General features: G+C 40.2%; 4 protein-coding genes across 8 annotated transcripts in view; 3 read left to right on the top strand and 1 right to left on the bottom strand.

The window, feature by feature from the left end:
* The first annotated feature begins 8,057 nt into the window (after positions 1-8,057).
* Positions 8,058-10,170, top strand: LOC111247339 (uncharacterized). 4 transcript variants are annotated; one of them, XM_086975797.1, is made up of 4 exons: positions 8,058-8,329; positions 9,034-9,246; positions 9,484-9,627; positions 9,921-10,170. In XM_086975797.1, the coding sequence occupies exons 1-4, from the start codon at positions 8,270-8,272 to the stop codon at positions 9,984-9,986; spliced, it is 483 nt and encodes a 160-aa protein (XP_086831923.1). In that variant the 5' UTR covers positions 8,058-8,269; the 3' UTR covers positions 9,987-10,170. The 4 variants fall into 4 exon arrangements, with proteins under 4 accessions (XP_086831923.1, XP_022653909.1, XP_086831917.1 ...); XM_022798174.2 differs by lacking the exon at positions 8,058-8,329 and adding an exon at positions 8,368-8,525; XM_086975791.1 differs by lacking the exon at positions 8,058-8,329 and adding an exon at positions 8,375-8,436.
* A 1,867-nt stretch (positions 10,171-12,037) lies between these two features.
* Positions 12,038-22,557, bottom strand: LOC111247050 (uncharacterized). Its single transcript, XM_022797623.2, has 9 exons — positions 22,448-22,557; positions 18,220-18,473; positions 17,844-18,038; positions 16,765-17,602; positions 16,012-16,193; positions 15,298-15,520; positions 14,451-15,096; positions 13,902-14,195; positions 12,038-13,730 (listed from the first exon to the last, which is right to left on the bottom strand). Exons 2-9 carry the CDS (start codon positions 18,329-18,331, stop codon positions 13,566-13,568), a joined length of 2,655 nt encoding a protein of 884 aa, XP_022653358.1. The 5' UTR covers positions 18,332-18,473; positions 22,448-22,557; the 3' UTR covers positions 12,038-13,565.
* grsm (probable aminopeptidase NPEPL1 granny smith protein) overlaps positions 22,540-23,694 on the top strand; it is a 9,059-nt gene continuing 7,904 nt past the window's right edge. The window contains exons 1-3 of the mRNA XM_022797737.2: positions 22,540-22,570; positions 22,683-22,792; positions 22,914-23,011. Coding sequence (XP_022653472.1) covers positions 22,763-22,792; positions 22,914-23,011 — 128 coding nt within the window. The 5' untranslated portion in view covers positions 22,540-22,570; positions 22,683-22,762. The remainder of the gene's footprint in view (positions 22,571-22,682; positions 22,793-22,913; positions 23,012-23,694) is intronic.
* LOC147758578 (BET1 homolog) overlaps positions 22,778-23,694 on the top strand; it is a 3,000-nt gene continuing 2,083 nt past the window's right edge. The window contains exons 1-2 of one of the 2 annotated variants that reach the window (XM_086975811.1): positions 22,778-22,792; positions 22,914-23,011. The gene's annotated coding sequence lies outside the window, so the exon portion shown is untranslated. The other variant, XM_086975819.1, reaches the window with a different exon arrangement.

The raw sequence follows: 23,694 nt of genomic DNA, 5'->3' as shown, positions 1-23,694 counted from the left end.
TATTGACGCTCTGTGCTCAATATTGTATCCCTGAGTTCAGCGGATATTTTAAATACACAACTTTCTGTAAGTTACATACAAAGACCTTTGTACGTATGGCAGTCTTTGGAATCATTATCCATTTATTAAGAACATCTTCATCTTAGAACATTTAGAAAAGCAGCATCTGCATGCACTTCAAGCTTACAGTAAACCGAGTAATTTTTCAAAGTATTCCCGATAAGTCCCAAATACGAATTGTCACAAAATTTCCAGACAATCGTCAACGCTTAGTCGACTTTAAATTAATTCTTTATCCAAGTGAAACCTGCTGGTACTAATGCTGTAGACTGAGCTATCGAATGTTTTCAGGTAGTATCTTTTGGACGAAGTACAATGAGATATTAATGACATAACTCGGGAAATTTCTAAATGCGTAAAGTTTGTTTAGTTCATGTTTAAACGCGTTGAGTGAGATCACCTGCAACATAAAGATCAGGAATCGCTCTATATGTGCTCTATAATTATTTCTGCAAGAGCAATCTCACTTCCTGCTTCTCCAAATGTGATAACTTCTAGTGTTACTAGCGATATACGAACAAATTTTTTGACTGTAGACTTATTCATGAGAATAATCATTGTATGAATCTTACGTTATAAACCGGAAGAACACGTCAGATTGGTTTAATGGCCATACATCCATAAGCAAAAAGACAAATAAAACCTTGTCGAAGCCTCCGATTATTTTAGGTGATTTCCAACGGATGCTTTGAAGGAGGACCAGGCCATTGTCAGTATGAGGACACTCGATGTTGTGGGACCGTAATAGCCCCCCCCCCCCCCACCCCCACCCCCACAATGAAGCGAAATGTTAAACATTTGTAGTACGATGACCATTTAAACTAATCCATAGAGTCGCAATTATTTATCAGTCAAGTCTGTAATCTCATACTAATATCGAAAAAAAACTTAGCAGGTCTAACGGACTTGCCGTAAGAAGTGCGTGTTCGTTTTAGAACACTTAAATAAGCTTGAAGTACTGTTAACTAGCATCGTATATACGTATGCTTTCTTTTATAATGACTAGTAGAAACTCTGCTACAGTTTTCGAGAAACTGTTTGCCATTTTTACCATCATTTCATCTTGTAGATGAAGTTTTATGACATTTTAAAATTAAGCATTTCAATACTTCGTTTCGTCGATCGGAGAGCCGTCTTCGGCAACAGAGATCGAACTCAACTTGTTTAAAAATTATTCTTATTTACGATCGGACCGCTGTAGCAGATGACTGTGGATAATTCTTGTCAAGAACGCCTAAAGAAAGGTCTCAGATAATCACACCCTGGTAATACTGAGTTGGCTTGGAAGTTAATTTTTCGCAGAGATACTGAAGATCCAACACATTATACATGATGTTCGCTTTAACTATTTATTCACTCGCTTATTTTTGGAACAAGTAAATCAGATGTTCCTATCACAAAATGGTTGCATTAAGGGGGGTATATATATCTGTATTTTTTTCATCTAATATTTACTATCACAGTCCGCGATCGTGTAGTCGTCATTTGATACAAACGATGCCGCAAGGGGGTTCAGTGACTAAAAGATGATGATGTATGAGATGCAAAGCAACTACAGCCCAAACAATCTTATTTATATTGTTGAATACTGTTTGTGGTCGCACACAATCGCTAAATCTGCTGTTTGCATGCTGTTAATAGGCGGGAATTCTTACTCAACTAACTAATCTATCGTACCTTTATGTCCGCAAAGTTTGAAGGTATGCGCCAAGTTGTAGCTACGATGTGAACATTCGCCCGAATGGTTCAGCATGTGCTGCTTAAACTTGGAGAGTCCCTACGGACGTATAATCGTATCCAGTACATCGACGGGGCTTCCGGTACATTGATTGCGCTTGTATCAGACAAAAGAGCGGTGATGGCATAATAAAGGCAAAATAATTTCATCGTAATCGGTACATGTATTTACCCCAGGAGTGCAGTGATATAAAGTTGGTATAACCTATATTAGTTTAAGTGGAAAACATAAATAATGCGATGTGAGCCATTCTACTTGGCAAATGTCAAAAGCTATTTAACTGACTTGTTTATTCAAAAGCAAATAGTGTATGTGTCTACTAAAATATATAGTTTCGGTGAGGTAAGCATGTACCCGGGTGTGTCAATCATATATTTTTGATGTGGTTTGTTCATACGGTTTTTCGGCCACTCAAATTAATGTGCTGAACAACGTAATATGACCCTGAACTAGATTTCGGACGCAAAGATATTGTCGTATCTTCAGCATGATTATAAAGTTATTATAGTATAATAATATATTTATAGAGCAACTTTTTACCATTTTCCTAGTAAAGCATTCGCCAAACAAAGATAATATTATTATAGAAGATTCACTACGCTAGTCATCGTGCGTAGGAATTTGTTAGAAATGTGGAATTCGTCGTCACCATCATCGCCAACATCAGTTTCTTCTGCCCATTTTCGTCGGGACCGTTTGCAGATTATTTCGGTAGTGTAGAGGAATGACCATCTTAATCTAGATGCTATCGACTTAGATTATCCTGAGAGCTTTAGTAATTTTCATCCTAGTTGAGTCTGCCAGCGTAGCGGGCGGCCGTCCGTGATTGTCATCCTTTCTCCCTTAGCCGGTTTTTTTTCTCTTTATCACTTTCTTCGTTGTGTCCATTACTCACACTTGTATATTCTCGCTGTTGGTCATAGTATTCAATTGATGGTCACTTCACGCCATGTCAATAACAACCAGTTCATTCACAGTCCCATAAGTCATTTTAAGCGCATCGAATCCTTTGCCGGCAAATTCGGTTATAATGGAAAATGGTGTACGTCGTCGACCACACTTACGGTTCATGGCATATATGCGGTGTTTTTAGCCTTCTTTATTTCGAACAAATACATTTGGAAGCTCGTGTGCCCGGTCAGGGCTCGTAACAGCTAGCACGCCGCCGCGCCCTAAATCCTGTTGCATCCTTGGAATTTGCAAGTTAGAGGTCACGTGGCATGACCGCGATCCTAAAGAGTACTATGGTAGAACGTTCCATTCCTGCTGCCATTCCCTCGAATGTTAGTCGCTTGTTTTTGCCTTTCCTAACGTTGACTTGTTGCTCAGATTGGTTTTTTCTGTAGTAAGCCTTGGCTAGTCTATCAGCCATGCCAGAGCAATTATAACATATTTTTCTGACGTTGCATAGACCTTCGCCACCTTTATTGCTAAGGGTAGCTGTACTTTCAGAATCTTTGCCATAGTCCTGTCTCACCGTGGTAGGCTTTCCCATAGGCGCAGAACAGTGGACTTGGCTACCCAACTTCACAACCTGGTGACGTTACTTGTTGTTGTCGGCAGAGCGACTTTATTACCTGCACAGGCACATCGCCGATATCGGCACTTCGTGCGATGACTCGATCCACCATAACGCTCAAGCGCCGGATTCTACCCTATAAAGTGAAGACAAGCTGGGCCCATCGATTTTGATTCATACCTGTAGCACAAACAAATTGCGCATTTATTCATCCCTTAAGCATTCTCTGAAATAATCTCCGTTCTTCTCTTTGAACCGTTCTCTTCTTGCACTAGGATTCCGAAGGCCTTATCATCCGCGTATGTTACTTATTGCACTTCCCGTAGATAGAAAAGCTGCATGACGTCATTATAGGCCATTGGAAACAGCTTATTAAGAGACTGCTCCACCACTTCTAGAGTGAGTGTTAGCCGTCGAATTTTATTATTGCTCATATTACTATTTCCATTGTTGTTGTTAATTTAATGATGTATGGAGACTGATTTAGCAGGAAAAGTTCACCTTGAACCAAGCATGACTGCAATAACAATGCTAATAATAATTCTAGATAAATTTTACCAAAACTTGCCCAGACTATCGAATCTCGGTTTAATCTAGTCATGAAGAAAGCGGTTTAATCCTCGCATTAGTATTCACATGATCTTTCAGTGCCTGTGTGGACTTGACACCAAGTCCGCCTACCAAACATCCATATTCACGTAGCTCAATTAAGCAGAATATATCATTTCTGCTATTATATTAGTTGTTATTGTTCCTGTCATCCGTATTTATATGAATATTATTGAAAAACCTAATGACACCTCGACTGGCGCCATTTTTGCCACGGATCGACATACATACTTCCCAAAGTCTTGCGTATCGTTTTTAATGGGGTGAAAGCAGCATAAGTGTACGTCTATAATAGATCAGATTTCACAAGCACTTTGAATTTGGCAAGTCAATTGTCGGCATCCATCTGGGCAAACTGCTAACAAATTAGTGTTGGTAGGTAGGATTTAAAGCGATGAGAATCTTGCCGGCTGAATTTAAACGTGGGCATTGCCCTGCGTTCATTTCGCCATTTGAATATCACATGTCTCTGATATTTTTAGTTTTTGAAAGTTTTACATGAGTGGCAAACCAGTGGAAACACTGAAATAAATGAAAGCTCGACTGTGAAGTTAGGAAAGACCTGAAGCAGGGCTAAAATTTATATAATACCTATATTATAATTGTGTAAACGACAATTTGTAAAAGTATTAATTAATCGTGACGCAGTATCTAAAAAGGCTAGATGTTTCTTCGAGAGGCCAGGAGTTGCTACTACCCTCTTGTTAATGCGACGATAATATGTTTGCTTACTAAACTTTAAAACACGTGATGAGTTAGGTTCAAGACCGCACGTGTACTCACTTTGCTCTGTGACAGGAAACGACAGCGATACAGTACAATGCCTGACGGCAGTATTGAACCTAAAGCTCGAAATTATTCATGGATCACTGCAGCTTTACATTCAGCCAACGACATGTGCGACAAGGTTCTGTGAGTAGAACATTATTTATATTACGACGAAAGTCTAGAACTTCTTTTGGATTACATATAACCCATTCAGTCAGTGTCATTTGAGGCTTCTATAAAGTACTTACTATACATTAGAGAACAGTATAAGATTGCAATAATAGGATGCGGTGGATATGACACCCGTCATGAATTTGTTAACAGCTACTGCGGGCACATTTAATTTCACCTGCATAATTCAGCATTCATTTTTAAACTGCAAGTACCTTATAAGCATAGAATGACGTACGCTTAACAGTTTCTGATACTAAAACTTGGAGTATGATTATTAACAATAAAAAGACCTCCATCAGATGGAAAAAAGATCTGATCACAGACAGACGGACGCAAGCAACGAAGATAAAAGGATGAATTTGACTGAAAGATTGTTAGTTCGGTATTTTTCTTAGACTCGGCAAATTCCCTTCGAACGCTCGGCAACCTAACAGCTCGGACAAGATATATAGCAGCAGTAGCGCGTCGTATACCTTCGTCTGTTTCCTATTCTTGGAAAAGGGTAGAATTTGTCAGCTCTGCGGACGAGTATTCATTCAAAAGATAAGTAACAGGAACAAAACGACATATAAATGGCAACAGAGCCACAGCCCCGAGGAGCATTAGGGGCCGAGTGGTCAATAGGCGACTACGACGTTAAGACTTTGGTTTGAATGGTACAAAGTTACAGTTTTTACAATGCTTGTGATCTTGGCTCTCATTGCCTATACGTAGATGTCAGCGATGTAATATGTTAATTCAGTTTTTGTTTCCTGCTTCCCCTTTCTAGTTTTTCGGCCCTTTTACTTATTGCTTTAGAAATAACACCAGAGCACTTCTTCGCTTTGTTAGCTTCAGTAGTCTAACATAAATTCCATTCTATCAAAAGAAGACGGTAAGTATAAAATGTATGACGATTTTTTTTCATTTCTTGTCAAGTAGACACTTAGTTGCACGCTATTCGTGCTCTCAATGTACAAATATTGAAATATAGGTACATATAAAAATCGTAGACTGTCACATATTTTTACTTTAATATAATAAATTACTATAGGTACTACTGAGGTATACTGTCTGACAAAAAGCAGATTGAGTTTATAAGACAATTCTGTTTTATTACTTATACGAACGCCGCAGCAACTCAAGTGCTAATGAAGATAATTTTAACGTTTAATGCTTAGATAATGATAATCCGTGGTATAGTTTGGATCCAAGTAAAGTTTCGATGTTCCTTTTTGATTAATTTGTATCTGTGGAAACCCCGTCCGGAGAGAATCGTTAATAGCAAAGCAAGCCCATTGCGACGCATTTGAAATTAAACTTGAATCTAACCTAACGTTAATCCATAAATTTGTGAAAATTAGTTAACAACACTCTCAGACAAATACTTGACGTATTTGCTTAGTATGACATACTAAACTACCGCTAAGATGCATGTTTTCAAGTTATGAATTGATCAATAATCCGCATAAACTGCTGGATATTTTGCCGCTGTGTAAATATCGTGCGCTTTGCTTTAAACCGGCAAGTCTGCTACAGACCGACCAAACATAACCTGGACGTTATCGTAAACATTAAGGAGTCGGAACAGTTTTTTTAATAATCAGCATTATCCCTAATCCTCTTCAAAGGAGAAATTTTGAAACACATTTTGCATGGACGAAGTACATTACTAGTAAATGCCCTCATAGTGCTGCGTTATCTCTCAGGGTGCTTACTGTCAGCAAACACTACGTAGAACCGTACGAATTCGGCAACCAGTTCTAAAAATACCGACAACTTGACCATTACAATATTGCGCTTTCACCGCATAAAGCTGTCAGATGAGCGGTAGAAAGGGTGGAAACCAGATACTTTTGGGTAGCAACAAATAAGGTACCGTCAATTTCGAGCGGAAGGCGGGTTCTGTTTGGCAATTTTGTGTATTTCGTGGTCTTTCCAGCAACTTTATCGCTATGCTAATAATCGAAAGCGACGATTCTGTGACTCAGCAGGTCGATCAGTTCTATAATCAGAACGCAAATGTTTAGAAAACAAGCAAGCTTAGATTGATTGGCGTGTACAGCGCTACAGACCTTCAAAATGAAGCCACTCGGTCAACCGTCTTCTTCAATGAAGCGTCACAGCAATGTGAACTACCTAGCGATGCGCTTTACCTACAATTTGATTAAAAAATTATGGACGCCTCTGAGCGAAATAAGCAATATAGTAATTTGAAAAATGCGGCCTATGCTCTCAAAGTCCTAAAACGACATAAAATTGTTAGCTTTTTTTTTTAACAAACAGTTGATAAAAGCGGTAAATTATTGACGAAATTATTGGCCCGATCGCTAATTTTTCCTGAGTAAGTAACAAATGCACTTGAAACAGTGAAGCAATGAATACGCAGCAACAGATGGCAATGAGGTGGCCTATACGGGTCGTATGGTGCACGGACGAGGAAAGTGGCCCAGCTGAACTGTTTCAGACGTGAAAAATTGACAGAAATAACCGATATAAATTAGCGTTCCCCAAAGGCGACTGATACTTTTTGATTGACTGATACAGCCACAGATATATTGTTTCATTCTTGTTCACTTTTAAAATTGTCCGCTAAAGGTTTTACCCTTTCCTCTGCGGTCATTTTATAAGTCCTCAGGTGTACTTTGTTTGATGTACATAACGCCGTACAGTCATTCTTTGCAGATCCTTGCAAACGTGAACTCTTATATATAATAATAAATAATCATTGCTTCCATAAATGTCCTACTTAAATCGCCAATTCAGTGGACCTTGGTAGTAATAAATGAATAAATTGCTTTACAAAAAGTAAAACGTACATATTTTCCAACTTTAAGAAAGTTTATCTCACAATTTGTTTTTATGTTGGCAGTCCATAAGAAGAGCGTGCTTTTGAGGAAATCATAAACTAGTTGCGTTAGCAAATCAGTTACATTATGCTATGAGAGACATCCGTGTGTGTTCTGCGTAAGTTTCGGTTATTCGCTTATATTTTGACCTTTCACACTTTTTAAGGAGGGGCAGCGTGAAGAATTTCCAGTAGCGATTCTCCTAAACGACGCAGATGGAGATTCGTGCGTATTTCTCTTAACGCCATATTTATGAAGGATTTATTCTGTAGAGCAAAGTCCCGATTTTAAATGAAAAATCAACCGGACGTCGTTCTGTTAAATCCCCCTTTTCGAGAAGACATAATTACGGGCTGGCTGAGGCCTTGACCGTTTCGACCATTGCACACAATCGAGTTTCTTCCACAGTGCTCGCAACGTTTACACAGATATGACGTAGTTTTTTCACCGTTGTATTCTGTCCTGCAGTAGAAAAAGGGAGCAGCTTTTTTTTAGAAGAAATAATCGCACTTTGCGGTCTGGTGCCCTTTCTTGCTTTGGCTTGAATTCCGTCATCTTGGGTAGAGTAACCAAATGTTTCCCGTACACTCGTTTCGTCTCTCCGTTGTCAACCACGGCCTCCTTACCCTCAAAGTAAGTGTTTGCCGTTCGACAAAATTGCCGTCATGTTTTTTTTTATTAGCTGCATTAATCCATTAGTGATGGTGAGCACCGTTTATTTTGCTCGCTCTAACGAACCGGTGAATATCGTAAGACGCTTGACGTGACTCAAAGCAGTCCTACTTGATCGGACTAGTCAGACTATCTGCCTTTACTCATTAGCTGAAACGTACGTACAAACTAGCTGATTGACGTTGTTTGTTGATAACGCAAGCGTTGCCATCGCCAGACACCAAAGGTGCGCGGCGAGAAGACGTAATAGCACTACAAAGTTGGTGGCATACGTACATAAGGTGACCTCGTGTTTCGTATATATACATGTGTCTTTATCGCAAAGGAAATTTAAAAGCTTTAAAAGAGAAAGTGTCAGAAAAGAGACTCATTGAATAAACAAGTACTTGCTTGACAGGGTTGAATTACTAAATTTGCTCCCTAAAATAGGCTGATAGACGTAGAGAAAGGCTTAAGAGAAAATGAGCTGTATATTAAAATGATACGCGTTGCTATGTGACATGGAAATTGTTGATAGCGAAATATAATAATAATAGCGGAGACCCCTCGAACAAGAGCTTATATTTTGAATAAGCAATTGGGTGAACCTTACAAAAGAGAACTGCGGAATAAGAGTAAAGCAAAAAAAAAACGCAGCTGAACTTAAGTTCTTATATAAATTGCAGATAAATACAATACCAGGTATGAGTCGTCATGGGTACGTATTTTTAGCTATCCTAAACATCTTAACCTTCCTCCATATAATCACCTGCCAAGGAGATGAGATGGAGTGGCGTCACGAAGCCCAGGAAGTGGCGCAGGAAGCACTAGCCCAGAAGTATCCGCAGCTGATCACCTCAGAATCTGATATGGAACTATTCCGTTATAGCACACCTAGTGTACGTATCTCCATAATGCTCAGTAGACTAAACCAAGTACACAAACTGAATGATTTATTTGATCCAAGTGGTCTATTAGAGTGCACGTAGATGCAGCGCCGCGACGAGAAGGCATTCAAGATAATCCTCACTTTGTGCGAATGAGAACTTCGTTATTTAGTAACCTTCAGCGTTCTCAGCTCAGCACATATCTGTGAAATTCTAGTATCGTCTATTTTTTTTATTATACTACTACAGGTTTTGCAGCGTTCTGCTCATGCATTCACATACATCGTCACGCCAAAGGGTCAGCCTTCAAACACGTACCGGTGTGACGTAATCATTAGTCGATACAAAGGTCAACGCTACTCGTTCGTGTTCGGGGAGCCCAGCTGTTTCAAGGTATGACATCCTGGTCCATCTGCTTCAAGTTTCTTATATTTCGTTTGTTGCAATTATTTCACAAGTAAATGTTTGCCCTTGGACTTGCTTATATTCAAGATTTGTTTGCAACAAAACCAAACATTTTTTGTCGGAAGAGAAATCAATTTTAACGCTTAAGTACGCCACTAAAGGACAATTATGGAGGTAACGTCGCATATATTGACTTCGTTACAACCTACAGAGTTCCCCCTAATCTATAATACTAAGCAGCTACAACTAGACCCAGTTATCTTATTTGTTATGCATTTTAGGTGGAATGCACCAACGAGACCGTTGCCAATAAAAAAAAAAAGCAAAAATTTTGCCGAAAAGTTTGAAAGACGCAAATCAAAACAACTAACCATAATTGTCATAAGGATGAATTTATCTCTGGACAAAACCATCGCTCTGCAGGATAGTCAAAGTAAACCTCAGGCTCAACGAAAAGCACAAAAAAATGCAAAGATCAAAACCAAGTACAATAAAAATTTGCCGTTTCAATTGCGCACCCGTTCTGTAGAATCTAGTCTTCAGATCAAGCATGTACGAACGAACATTTCAACACTAAGTCATAGTGTCGTCATCAACACCGTCTGTGATATGAGAATAGACCTGAAAATTTTAAAAAAGAAGAGCATCTTTATTGCTAATAAAAGCGTCACTTATCATGTTTAGATATTATTATATTCTGATTGTTGTACTCTGAAATGAAGCAGACTACGTTCCTAATAGGTCGAGGTAAACCCATGTTTCTAAGAAGGAGCTCAAAATATATTGGGATGAACTACAAGAAGCGATAATGCGTAAAAAAATAGTTATTGATCAATAAAACGGCGCCGCTGTATAAAATGCATTTAAGCATACCTCTAGTGGCGGTTTAGACAAGGTAGCTGCTTCTACTAGAACCATTCACCACTGAGCTTTTCGCCCTGTACTATCACAGAAAGCGAGTTACTGGGCTGCAATAGTCCAGGTATGTTTAGATGTATACTATTGACTGTTTACTCGTTCCGTTGAAATTGAATCTGACAGTGCAGCAAAAACCTAATTGCTGATACCTGTTTAAGGCGATTCAGGTATTTATAGGAATTAATATGTAAGGAAAGAAGTGTTGTCTTCTATGATAGATCCCTTTTCGAATTGGCCACCGATAATTTACAGCTGAAACGTACCGTGATGTGTACGATATCTACTACGTATCGAGAGACACAGCAAAAGCCCTTTGTATTTTCTCTAAGTATAAAAAGTTATCACTTATAAACCTAGGTAGACTAAAATTCAACTGTTATACAGGTATTGGCCGAGCTATATAATACCAGATCCATAGGGATTGCTGTGTTTGCTCCACCGAAAGAATACTGATTTCGAAACATAGTAGTATTACCATTTCTTTTTTCAACAGTATAAAATCTGCAGTACTGTTGAGACATATGGAGCTTGGAGATTTGGTGCAATTCGAGTTTGTTGTGCCAAGTTGCGGATTTGAGTAGACCTGATTGGTAGAGCGAAGCATTTGTTCACATTGTATCGCACGTTTGTCGACATACAATAACGGGTAGGAGAAACAGTCACCTGGTCTTTTTTTACCCCAATTTCGCCTATCGCTCACTGTTCCAAAACAAGCCGTGTTTTATAAAAGTGGCTGCGTTAAACGATATTACATAGGCTACTGAATTCCAGGTGTATATGAAACTGAAAGCCGTTTACTGTCTATTAGGCAGCAATTCAATAATAAGGCAATTTTTTTCCGCTTAACTCAGTTTGGCGGGAACGCACAACATATATAGTATCAAGAAAAGCTAAGTGTCCGTTTTAGCACGTGCCGTGATGGCATCGCCAACACATGCACTGTATTTATCTATTATGGGTAGCTATGGATGACTGCATATGCTTGATCGAGTTCGTTTAACATGGTTTTGGAGTATACTGCGTTTGCTACTACGGTTTCCTCTCACCTCTGACGTAATATGTCAATAGTTCCTCATTCATTATATCCACAACTTTTCCTTAGCAAACAAACATTTCTTCTAATTTTTATAGAGAACTAACTTGTTCGTAGAAAACGATCAGTGCATATATACTTTAGCACTGGTCCGTTCAAAGAAACTTGACTCTGTGAGACCAAATCGATAAGTGTATTTAATTGGTATTTTTTGGAAATTGACTGTGCCAGATCATGACGTAGGTGAGTCTTTAACGAATGCACCGATAATAAATGGGTTCACGATTTTTGATCAAAGCATGACATTTAGTTTGGAAGCGAACGCGCTGCTTATTTTAGGTATGACCGATTTCTCTATTTAAATAAATGAAGCTTTCTACCTCTCTGGTGAAGAACTGCTGCAATCAGTCTTCGGAATAATCTACGAGCAAATAAGCACACAGGTAATTTGTGTTTTTCATATAGTGTAATAGTAACTCAAGGTATTTTCAAATTACAATGAACCTTCACTTTCCATTTGATGCTCATGCGGTCGGTTACGTAGCTAACGCTTCGAGTTAATGTCGTCCACTGTGGCTAAGATCGTTAATATGATCAGCCCCAGACTCGAAATTTGCTCAACCATTCCAATTAGTTTCATCATAGTTTTCGCATAACTCGCTTAGATGTTCCCAGACATCGATCATGAAGATGATATTTTTATGAGAGACTATTTGCTCATCATCGCTTAAGCTACATCACACGAAGCACATTTTGCAACACTTCGAAACGTCCGAGCCATTGACGCCTATTCATCAATCTGTGACATCCATGGTTTCCCGTTTTTCTCTTTCTACCTTTCACACTGAAGGAACTTTCTTCCCATCGTACTTCGACAGACATATCAGACTCACTAAGACATTCGACGTGACCGTCAAATGATATATACACGATTGTCTGTACACATATTTTTCGTCCATCAATGATCGCATAACTCATATTTAAACTCGATTTTTGGGCGATGAATTACCATTCACCCTTATCGGAGTCTACATTTCTTATCTGCGCCTTTAAGTACGCTTTGCCCGTGTGGGACGACGCTATTACATCTTTCAGGCAGTGTCTTACGTATATAGATATGAGTATAGGCGTCACTATAATATATACGGAATAGATAGGTACTGAATTTTTTGAAAATTGGTTACGTTTAACTGATGACAAATGACGGTCTGTATGTTTATTGGTTCTCTTTTGATCATCAGCATTTAAAGGTAAGTGTGTAAATCAGTTCGTTATCCATATGCACAAAATATTATAGAGCAAGCTCTACCGCAACTTAAGTATGCACTTCTAAAAAATGATAGTAATAGTAACGATATCTATAACGATATTTTATTGCTTAATTAAACAAAAAAAGGAAAACGATAAATAATCCAAATTTACACAATTGACCGACTACATCACAATACATCGTGATTTTTCAAATTTCATACTACAGACATTGATAGGCCCTTTCTTCATACATAACTGATGTGCGATTAATACTTTTCCCAAGACTTCCGATCATGATCTGAAACTTTTTCACCTTGTCGATGGCTGGTACCAGTCACCACAAATGGCGCTTGTTTACCTAAAAAAATTACTTGCTGTAAGAGAAAACAGCGCTACAGGTGGTATAATAAAATGTTGACAAAAACCTATGTGTTAACATCATGTCCGGTGGTAGCGTCCTGCGAGGTGGTACCCACTGGAAACTTCTTGAAGGAAACCCAGCATCATTTAGCGCCTATAGCAAGCACCTCCGTTCAGTCTTGACTTTTACGAGCAAAATTTGTTTGGGGCAAATAACTGATATAGAAGCTTCTGTAGTTAGAACATCTGATTAGAAGGTATCCTAATTTTTTTTTCTATTTGGTCCAGTCGGGTCGGCAAATCGTGGCAGGGATGTTGAGGTAATAGTTAGATCAGGTTCGCTTGAGTTCTTCAAAAGGGCGATCTACATGCCTTGGCTAGATGGCTGGACAATAATGTATTGTTGTCCACCGGAGTCTTGGATAATCTGTCCCCCCTGTGGCACTTGCTGCTGTAGTTGTTGGAGTTCGGCGCGGGTTGCAGCACCTCCTGCGGGTAACGAGAGGATCGCCTCATCTTCGTCGGCATCCTGAAGTAGGAAAATTTTTCGTTTTAAATGACACTACTAACTGCCTGCTTTTCGAACAGAATAACTCTGAGCTGTGTCGCAAAAATTATTTAATCCAATCAGTCGCTAACAAACGGAATTTAGATGGGAGTAAACATGCTTCTATAAAAAAATATTTGTGCTGTCTCGTACATTGCCAAAACCAAAACATTCTTCGACGTCCTTCTGTTTATCGCTGTCGTGAGTGGCTGCCATCTTTTTAATTTCTTGGGACGCCTTCCCCAGGAGGTCATCGGCACCTTCTTCCAATTGTAGAAGTTCTCCCTGTGGAAGTAGCTGTGTCGTCGTCCCATCTCCATTTTGCTGAATAATGAGAGTATTGCCATCTGCTGTCTGTAGCATCCGTCCTCCCGACGTGCTCCTGGCGTCAACGGCCCGTAGCTGTTGTATCTGTCCACCACCTGTCCCATCTGCGTTTTGTGGTACCTATAGCATTCATCAGCATCATAATCATCACAATTAATTAGCTATTTACTTGTATTCGTTGTTGTTGCGTAATATCATATACGGATAGATAGACATATAAAACAATATTATCTTAGCCTACTAATTATGGTCATGGACCGCCACAACAAATGATATCAAAACGCATCGTTATCTACATATGTCATATTCTATACTGCGCAAATGTATCGATTAATCTGCAAATCATCATTGTTATTGTGATCACTATCTGCTTACCTGTATCACTTCAAGTACGACCACCTGGTTTTGCCCCGTCGTCGCTTGTGGCTGGCCAACCTGCGCTGTGCCCTGCCCACCCTGTTGAGCTACCTGGTGGCCACTAACCGTAACCACTCCATCGGCATTAGTTCCTAAAACATTGTTGGTTTCAACTTCATCCATAACCTCATCTTCGTCGTCATCATCGTCATCGTCTTCGTCTGAGAACTCCTCATCCGGATCATCCATGAGCTCGTCATAGTCATCCTCTTCGCCGTCTTTCTTTTCTCCGGGTAATTTCGGCTGGCCAATACGCATGGCTTCTTCCTTTTCCTGGGCGGTGGCGTCCGGATCGTGAACGGCCAAATGGCGTATAAGGTTGCCCTTATGCCGAAATGCCTTATTGCATTCGGGACACTCGTGGGTCTTCTCTTTAGGCGTTGGCGGAACATAATTAGGGTTGTGGTAAAGGTTTTTGTGGCGTTTTAGAAGTTGTTTTTGTCGAAACGCCTGATCGCATTCGTCACACTGGAAAGGTTTCTGATCAGAGTGTATAAGCATGTGTGATTCGAGGTGGCGCTGCGATATTGACGCATAACTGCAGAGATCGCACTTGAAGCATTTCTCGCCTTCGTGGCTTTTGGCATGGACGCGGTATGTGTACCTGAACAGACGAGTCACAAATGAAACAAATAAAAATGTTTCTCATTCTGATATTACTATACGTTGCAAGTTGTAGATAAGCACGGTGCATTATATAGCATTATATCAGATATATTATATACGAGAACTTCAATGGTGGAGGATGTTCATCGCTGAAATTTCTATGTCTGTTTAAATGAATCACACTGAATAAACGACCTACCTGTCAGCAAAGCTTTTCCCACACCGCTTGCACTTCAACGGTCTGTCAGAGGTGTGCAACTTCTGTACGTGAATGCGCAGATCTGTTTTTCGGCCGCACGTAGCGGGACAGAGTTCGCACTGGAAGATCGGCTTTTGGCCGGTGTGGATCAATTTATGAGCGCGTAAAGAGTTCGACTGTGTAAAGCGCGCATGGCAGATATCACACTCGTACGGCTTCTCGCCTACAAGTCACAAATGAGACAGGAAAATAAAGAAGTTGGTTTTGCGTATAGCACTCATGTCGACTACGTATTATAATCACAGTACCTTTCACACACACACGGATTGTACATAAAGTACTACAGTTCGGTTAGAAAACCCTCATGAGCTCCCTGAACTGAACTGTTTACCATATAGCCGCTCGTTAACTGTCTAGAATTTGAAGCTGACACCTTGTGATGCAAGGGCTACTGCCTAGGTCATTTTGCCATCACGGTGCCTATCGATGGACCAGACATGATGCAGTAGATATCAGCAGTAATTTATTGAGTACTAACGTATAAAAGCCAAGCTCATCGTACAACCTAGTCACAAACAAATCTTAACTAATTATAATGAGCACACTCTTAGGTCGTACACAACCCTCAAGCCCTATATTCTCACCGCAATTCTGTATTTTGTCAGCTATTAAACGATAATTGGCTTTTTTGCCCTCTTGGCTCATCCAGGATACCTGTGTGTATTCTGAGATGCCTCTGAAGTTTGTAGGTATCCGGCGAGGCGTATGTACAATGCGGACATTGGTATGGCCTTTCACCCGTATGACACCGCATATGTCTCTTAAGCTTGCTGAGTTCCACGGACGCGTAGTCGCACTCAGTACATCGATGGGGTTTTTCATGAGTATGCTTATATCTGCAAGGAAATAACAGAGATATAATGGAGATCAACATTTCTTGTAACTAGTATATCTTCATTTCAAGCAATATCGTAACGATGAAAAGCGACGGCTATGATTCTTCAAATATCTGACGAGAGTCGAAAATGACTACTGTGTTCCCGTTGACAATCTCAGACTTGTATATTCATTGCAAATATTATGACAAATACTACATTTATTCTCTTTCGGCGCCTTATTCGAGGCCAATTTCGAAATCGCTATGACTGCGGCTGATCATTGCACATCTTTCTGAGTTTTTTAATTTGAAAGCTCTAGTTGATATGGTATGTGAGGCTGCCGTCAAATATAGTAATTTCTAGATGAAATGTAGTTACAATGCAATACTCCCAGCAATACACGTCAGGGTCAATAGAAAAATAGAATGTATAAATAAAATAGCGTTACCTTGGGGGGGGGGAGGGAAATGGTACGTATGGTGTCGATACGCGTCATACCGTATAGGGTTCTCATACGGAGCTTAGGCAGCAAAATTACGTGTGTTATTAATAAAGACCACAATAAAAAGCTACATTTTTCGAAACTTACCGAACGTGTCGAACGAGTTCTCCACTAGTCGTGAAGGAGGCATCGCACTCCTTACATTGATGGGGTCGGGTTCCCGTGTGAGTATTCACGTGATTTTGTAATGACGCTAACGTCTTGAAACCGCGCTCGCATACTGAACATTTGTGGGGTCGATCTTCGGAATGGCTTTTCATGTGACGACTTAGTAGATATCGCTTGGGCGAGGTATAATTGCAGTACGTGCACATATGAGCTTGGGTCAAAGTTTGCACTACCTTCTTCTGTACAACCTTGACTGTTCGAACCTTTCCGTCGCTGTCCAGCTGGGCGCGCGTCACAACCTGTTGGCCCGTCTGCTTATGGCTGACCGTATCATCGAATTCGTACACAGATATATCCTGCTGGGGGTCCTTCTTTACGGCCACCTGTCCAACAGGTTGTAATGTTGCCGTCGCTGTTCCAGCGTTCGTTGCATCCTGCGATACGATAAGCACGTACGACACTTCGCCTCCGGCGGCTCCTGCGTCCTGAGGAACGATTGTCACAGTTTGGTACTGTTGAACTCCGGCCTGCTGACCGGCAGCAGGCTGAGCTGTAAGGATTTGGCCGCCTTGGGTGGCAGCCTTCAGAATGGCTTCGGCCGTTTGGCCCTGCAGTGCCAGCGCAATCTGGCCGGTTCCATCTGCGCCGCTAGCACCTGCCACACTAACAGTACCTACGCCGACCTGACCCACGTTTAAACCTACTCCAGCTACTTGTTGGATCTGTGATCCGTCGACCAGGACAATTGGACCAGCTTCGGCTGCTGACGCATCAGCCGAATAATAAGTTGCACCTTCGGCTGTTGTAAAGTAGGCGCCTGAAAGACGACAGATATTTAAAAAATATTTTTATTTTTCCTCAGGCAATAGCATTACTAGTTAGTAATAGTCGTAAGTGTATGTCTCATCAGTTTTATGATGCTGTATTAATAAAAGCATATGTGCTGGTACCTGCCATAGGAATTATGTAAATGTTTGTGTCTTGCAGGAGTGCGAAGAAAGAAAATCAATTTATTGGTAGAAAATGATAAAACATGAATTAATTCTCATCTGATGAACCTCCTGTAGGAGCCGGTGTATACTGTAGTTGCCCATCAGCAGTTTGTGTAACGAAGTACGCTGGTGTTGTTGCATCTGTCGTTGTCGTTTGCGAAGCTCCGGAAGCAGTTACTGTGGTTAGAGTAGCCCCACCACGAACCACTGTTGGCTGGTCCGCAATTTCCTTGTTAAAAGACGCCAGGTAGTTCTGGATGTCTGCAGTAGCATAAAAAATAATTTTGAAAAATCTTTTGTGTCAAACCCTGCACGTTTACAGTTCTGCATTGGTAAGCGTACTGCTGCCGTACGAGAGCTTATTGCACATCTGCAGGGGTCATTAGCGAATGTCATTTATTGTATAGTTTACATTTTACTAATTTTCCGTATTGGTACTCACCAGAGATTCCCTCTGCATGGGCCTGTGCGGCCTGTTGCTGTTGTTCTGGAGAATTGTCGGCAACGATCAGCTGACCGGCCTCCCCTTCCACGGGGCCTGTAACGGCGCTCATATTGCATTTAACGCAATTGCTCTAACAATATTCAAAAGCAGCGCTATCCAATGCAGGTGACCTCCTTTCTCAAAGCGATGGTGAAGTGCGAAATAACCGCAGCGCGTACTTCAGGACACGGTGAGCAGTAGTGTAAACGAGTCTAGATCACAGCAATTTTGACTATTGTGTTACCATGTATGTCAAAATGATTTTCCAAACCCAGACATCCTCAGTTAAGGACTAAAACTAATCCCCAAAGGTTCAAGTATTAGTAAATGGCGTAAATTCCTACTCAATTTTATTGCGATTCCAAGATATTCGTAAGCAAAACAAACATTTCACTTCGTTTAACAAATAGGTAGTTACGTATCCATTCCATCTATAGCAATCGAATTCATTTTTATCTAATAATATTTACACTATCTTTTGGGGTGCATCTTGGTATGGCAACGTTGTAGCGAAAGTTAATCCATGCTTCCATAAATATCACATTTAAATGATTAAGTAGCGACAAAGAATGTACTGCTTCTTTGAAGCTTTAGTCCTATCACTGTAAAAAAACAATCATCGGAATTTCTTAGATAATTGATTTTTACGCCTATTACCCTTAATAGCTATTCATGGAGACCAGCAGGTTGGTAAAACTTTTTCGCAGCTTTCAGCAGATGCTACTTGGTTCAGAGGATTGATGAATTCGAATAGTAAAAAATTGCAGAAGTTGACTATCGGTATTATCGGTACCACTAAAAATGCTAACATGTAACACTAACATCTGCTAACAGCAGATTAGAACAGACAAGATTGTTAATCGAGCACCTCAATCATTATGAAATAAAGAAAATTCAAACTCATTGTGGTTGCAAAAATTAGAAGAATAGTTCCATGCACAAAAAAGTCTCACAACTAAATAAATTAGACAACATTTTACCCATTTTGCGCACGTGTTAACACAAGCTTCACGACTAAATTAGCAGATAACAAATACATCTTTTTTTACATACATCGGGGACTACTCACGTCTTCTTTAAACATATGAATTTTTGAACATAGACTTACTAATAGTGTTCAACGATTCAAGCGTCGGCGTCAGAGTTGTCTATTTGTCTAAATACTTTGCAGCCATTAAAACAAGATCAAGAAGTAGAATCCGCTAAAAATGCTTTGATTTCAATAACTACGCTTGTACCAGATCTATGTTACAGTGGCTCTACCAAATTTGCTTGTTCTACTCGATAATATGTCCTTCACTGCTTCATATGGCATTGTATTACCAATGAAACCTAATAGCTTTCCATCCTCCAGCTCGACAACAGTGCCACGAATGATGCGTACGCCATGCAAACCAACAATACACCGCAGCGGTTTTTCTGTAGTTGATAGCATACAACTGTGCAAATAGTGCGAACTGATATATTTCACAAAAATACATAGCGTGAAAGCTAGACTGAGGTATATTTGAAGGTCTTAAGGACCACGTATCCAAAACCTTCTCGGGATCGGCATATCAAGCGTTCTTCTTACGGCTTAATCAGGTACAGTGGTAACGTTTTTACCTACTAAACTAACGATACGTGAAGCAATTCCGGTCCGAAACCAGATATTCATCATGTTTTACTTGAATATACATATTTCCACGCTACCGTTTTGCGCCGCAAAGATAACAATAGAACTTTTCACCTCTGTTAGTTCAAGTTCTGCCATTCTGATTTATCTCCGTGGGTGTGTTTCGCACTAATCCAGATATCGCGGTTATGTTTGTTGCCCAGTCATAATTTAACAATAAAAGCCGTTGAAAGATTGTTGAGGTGTGTCACAAAAGTGTCTCACTTTGCCTCAAGCAACCTTACACTGTCCAAGAGCTCGGCCGAAGCACAGTACACACGCCTTGCGAGAAGACCCGACATGTACACCAGAATGCCAATAAACACTTGTGTTCTTCATCCAAGGGTCAATTTGCCGGAGACCTTCCGTTATAAATTATTGCATTTGAGCAGGTTTAAAAGTACTTCATTCCTCTATGAAGTTCGAAAGTGGGTGCTAGCCTGGGACATATTTAAAATTTTATTACAGTTACCCAACTCAATGACATGACAATCTAGACTCAAAATTCTTCTTCTCAAAAAAAAAAAAAAAAAAACGCTATATGGACAGTAGGCAACTGCAATCGATATTAAATTATTGTTATTATTCGACCTATGTGCCCATGGGTTTCGTATTGCCAAAGCAAGGCAAACTACCCCAAATAAGGTTAGTTCCAGGCGAATTTGGCGCTATAAATACATTTTACAAGCTTAGGGTAAAAGAAAATGAACTTATCGATGTTTAAAAGTAAACGTTATCAAAAATGGTCGGTCATCATCATTAAAATGTTGTCGGAGATTGTAAGATAAGTAGAAAAACTATACTGGTACTCCGCGACAACGCTTCTGCCTGTTAAACTCGAGAAATGCATGCAAAGATGATGCTAGGTTTAAATTCGCGCACGGACACACTTCGTTTCGCGCTGGGAGCCAATCGTCGAATCGAAGTAATACTTGACCACTTAAGAACGTAAAATATGAAAAACATTTTTTACTTATTTCATATCTAGAGTCTATTCAGTCCACAAATTAATCACCGTTAGCTTACAATAATAATAATACAAGTTCATTGAAAAGCTTCGACTTTTCAATGAACTTGTATTGGCGTTGCTTTTTTGGTACTGTCGAAGGTACCTAGTTTTCTTTTTAGCTAGGTTTTTTCAGACATTTTGTCTTCCTCTGAAGGTAAGAAACTTATTGAAATTACATTCCTTTTAAACCTGTACACCAGGCGAAACAAATAAAATATTCATATTTCTGCTTCTACTATTGTGCTTTCCTCTGTCGTGCTTTTCGCCTCTCGTATACGCTACGGACCGTTCCATAAAAAAAATCGTGTACAATTCATGCAAGCGGGCATTTCAGCTGCCAAATACCCGTTCATTAGCAGCTCTTAACTTTCCCTGTTTCTTCTAGGAAAACATTAAGCAATTCATCGTTGCCGCCCATCCTGTAGTTATAGTGCCATATGATACTTAAGGATGCTCACAAACCATCTACTATCAGTTTGCCCAATTTCGGCTAGACGTGACGCTAGCCCTACCATCGCTGCAGTTATCAGGAAATATTAAAGACATTGTCAAACTTCCAAACTCCAATGTCAGTGGAAAAGAAAAAAGATACGCGCGTTGTCAACAATATAGCCAACACTTAAGAATAACATACCTATTAACAAATGTTTTCTACGATTCATCTTAGCAATAAAGAGATCAAATGACGATAGAATTCCCCATTCGCATATCCCTATTACATACTCCAAGTAAAGACCCTTATCCATTTTGTGAAATGGCGATCCAAGATGTATTGATTAACGTAGATTTACTGGAATAAAAAGTGAATTAGGTTACTACTGGGAGATTCGGAAATTTCATTTGATCCTTCCACTAGAGGCAGTAAGAAGATATAAACCTGATGCTAGTGGCGGCAATTGACACACATTCAACCCGATCATATTGGGGGATGCGTTATATGGATATATATCAGGAGCGCGCGGGGAAGTGGGAATGGGGGCCAGCAAACATTAACTGCGTTGTTGTTGTCGTTCTGTATAGCCGATGTTCAGTGGCGTACTGCTGCATTACCGGCTTGATGACTGTGGGCTGTAACAGCTATATAGGATTTGAGTATCGTAGAGGGTGAATGTTACCGTGCAAAGCGAGCCAACGAACATTAGCCATTGGAATACATGGCGGATGTCGTAGGATGTAGTTGGTTGTTAGGTAAGGTTAAGCAAATCGTTGGAGGTGGGGTGGGGTGGGTTGTTGTTTTGTCTATACTAGTACTGTCGTCACATTGACCGCCTGGCAGAGGTATTCATTGGCATTACTGGCGCTGCTGGCGGCACACTGGCTGGCGCTGGCGTCGACTTGGCGATTGGGCGAGTCAGCCCATCGGTTGTGGCCGACGGAGGAGCCACCAACGTCCGTGCTGCCCCCTTGTGACCGAAAGCCACTCGCGAGTCTAGCGCCCCTATCGGCAGAGTTTCGCGCACGGACATTGCTCGAACGTCAGTCAGGCGTCGAACACCGGTCGACTATAGCACTGTAGCACTCACCTCAGTCGAGGAAGAGTCGAGTTTCGTGTATTTTGTTGCACAATTTTCACGCTTGCCACGAGCTGGTCTCCAGGGCTGTCACTCACTTCCAGTTAGCGGTTAGGCCTAGCAGCGCGGTATGAGGTAAGCGATAATTAAAAAGTTGTATGTTCCTATAACTACGAGTTTTTTCTAGAGCAGACATAACTCGCCTCAATATAAAATGCTTGCAATGTTTTGTGTGCTGTTTCTGAAGGTAGAACATGAGAATAACGTCGGGCAATTGTACTTTGAGTTCGGATTGATGACCGCCAGGGGGCGCTGCAGCTAACGAAGATGCAGCCCATGGTTTTGACATTTCGACAGGTCTGTTTCAGCCAATTTTCAAATAACTCGAAGTCCAACTAATAGTTGCCATCGCTATATATATTTTTTGATATTGAAATAAGTCATCAATCGAAGCTTGTGTTATTTTTGGGTGTTTCAGCTCACTGTCGCGCATAATTTAAATTTGGCGCGCCAGCTGTGGACGCGTGGCGGTACAAACTGTAGGCAAATTACAGTTGGTAGCTGGGCTCTAAAGCGGTAAGTTTATGTTCTTGAATTTAGTTTAGTTTCCTAATTCTCCTATTAAAGTATATCACTGCTAGAATAAAAGGGCGTGAACGCGCAACATATTAAAACGACCATAATATAAAAGGAATCGAATTAATTGCAAACAGTTGAGTGATGCTGCAATGTTTACAAAGCTCAGGAAAGAGTGGAACACTGATCCAAAATACAGCATTTGATGGTGAGCTGGATCTTAGCAAAATCTGAAGTAATGACTTCTGCGAGTAGTTTTCTGCTTCAGTTTGAACATGCTAGTTGTAATACTATTTTGGTTTTCATAACAAATGCTTGCTAGTGCTAAGGGTAGCTTTTCTTGAAAGAACTCCTCTATCACACTGTCATTCATCAGTGTTGTTGAGGAAACTCCCTCCTCATTAATTTTGCTTAATTCAGTTAGAATTGACGGGTGCTTCAAAAGTAATCAACTTTCTTTTACATTCGGAAATCAAAAAGTTTCCGTGTCTTCAATTTCATCTATTCATGGCCTAGAAACATAAAATTTGGTTAATAGATTTACATGATCATTGTAATGCAATTTTATATTTTACCTATTACTAGAAAAATTATTTGAAATACAAAAGCTACTCTTACGGCCAATATCTAGCCCTGTTGCAGTGCCGTATATAATAAAAAATATAGTATTATATATATATATA

The sequence above is a fragment of the Varroa destructor genome, unplaced genomic scaffold, assembly GCF_002443255.2.
Source record: "Varroa destructor unplaced genomic scaffold, Vdes_3.0 BEIS01000001.1, whole genome shotgun sequence".
NCBI classification, from domain to species: domain Eukaryota; kingdom Metazoa; phylum Arthropoda; class Arachnida; order Mesostigmata; family Varroidae; genus Varroa; species Varroa destructor.
Note: the sequence above shows the minus strand (reverse complement) of the source record. Positions and strands in the feature narration are given on the sequence as shown.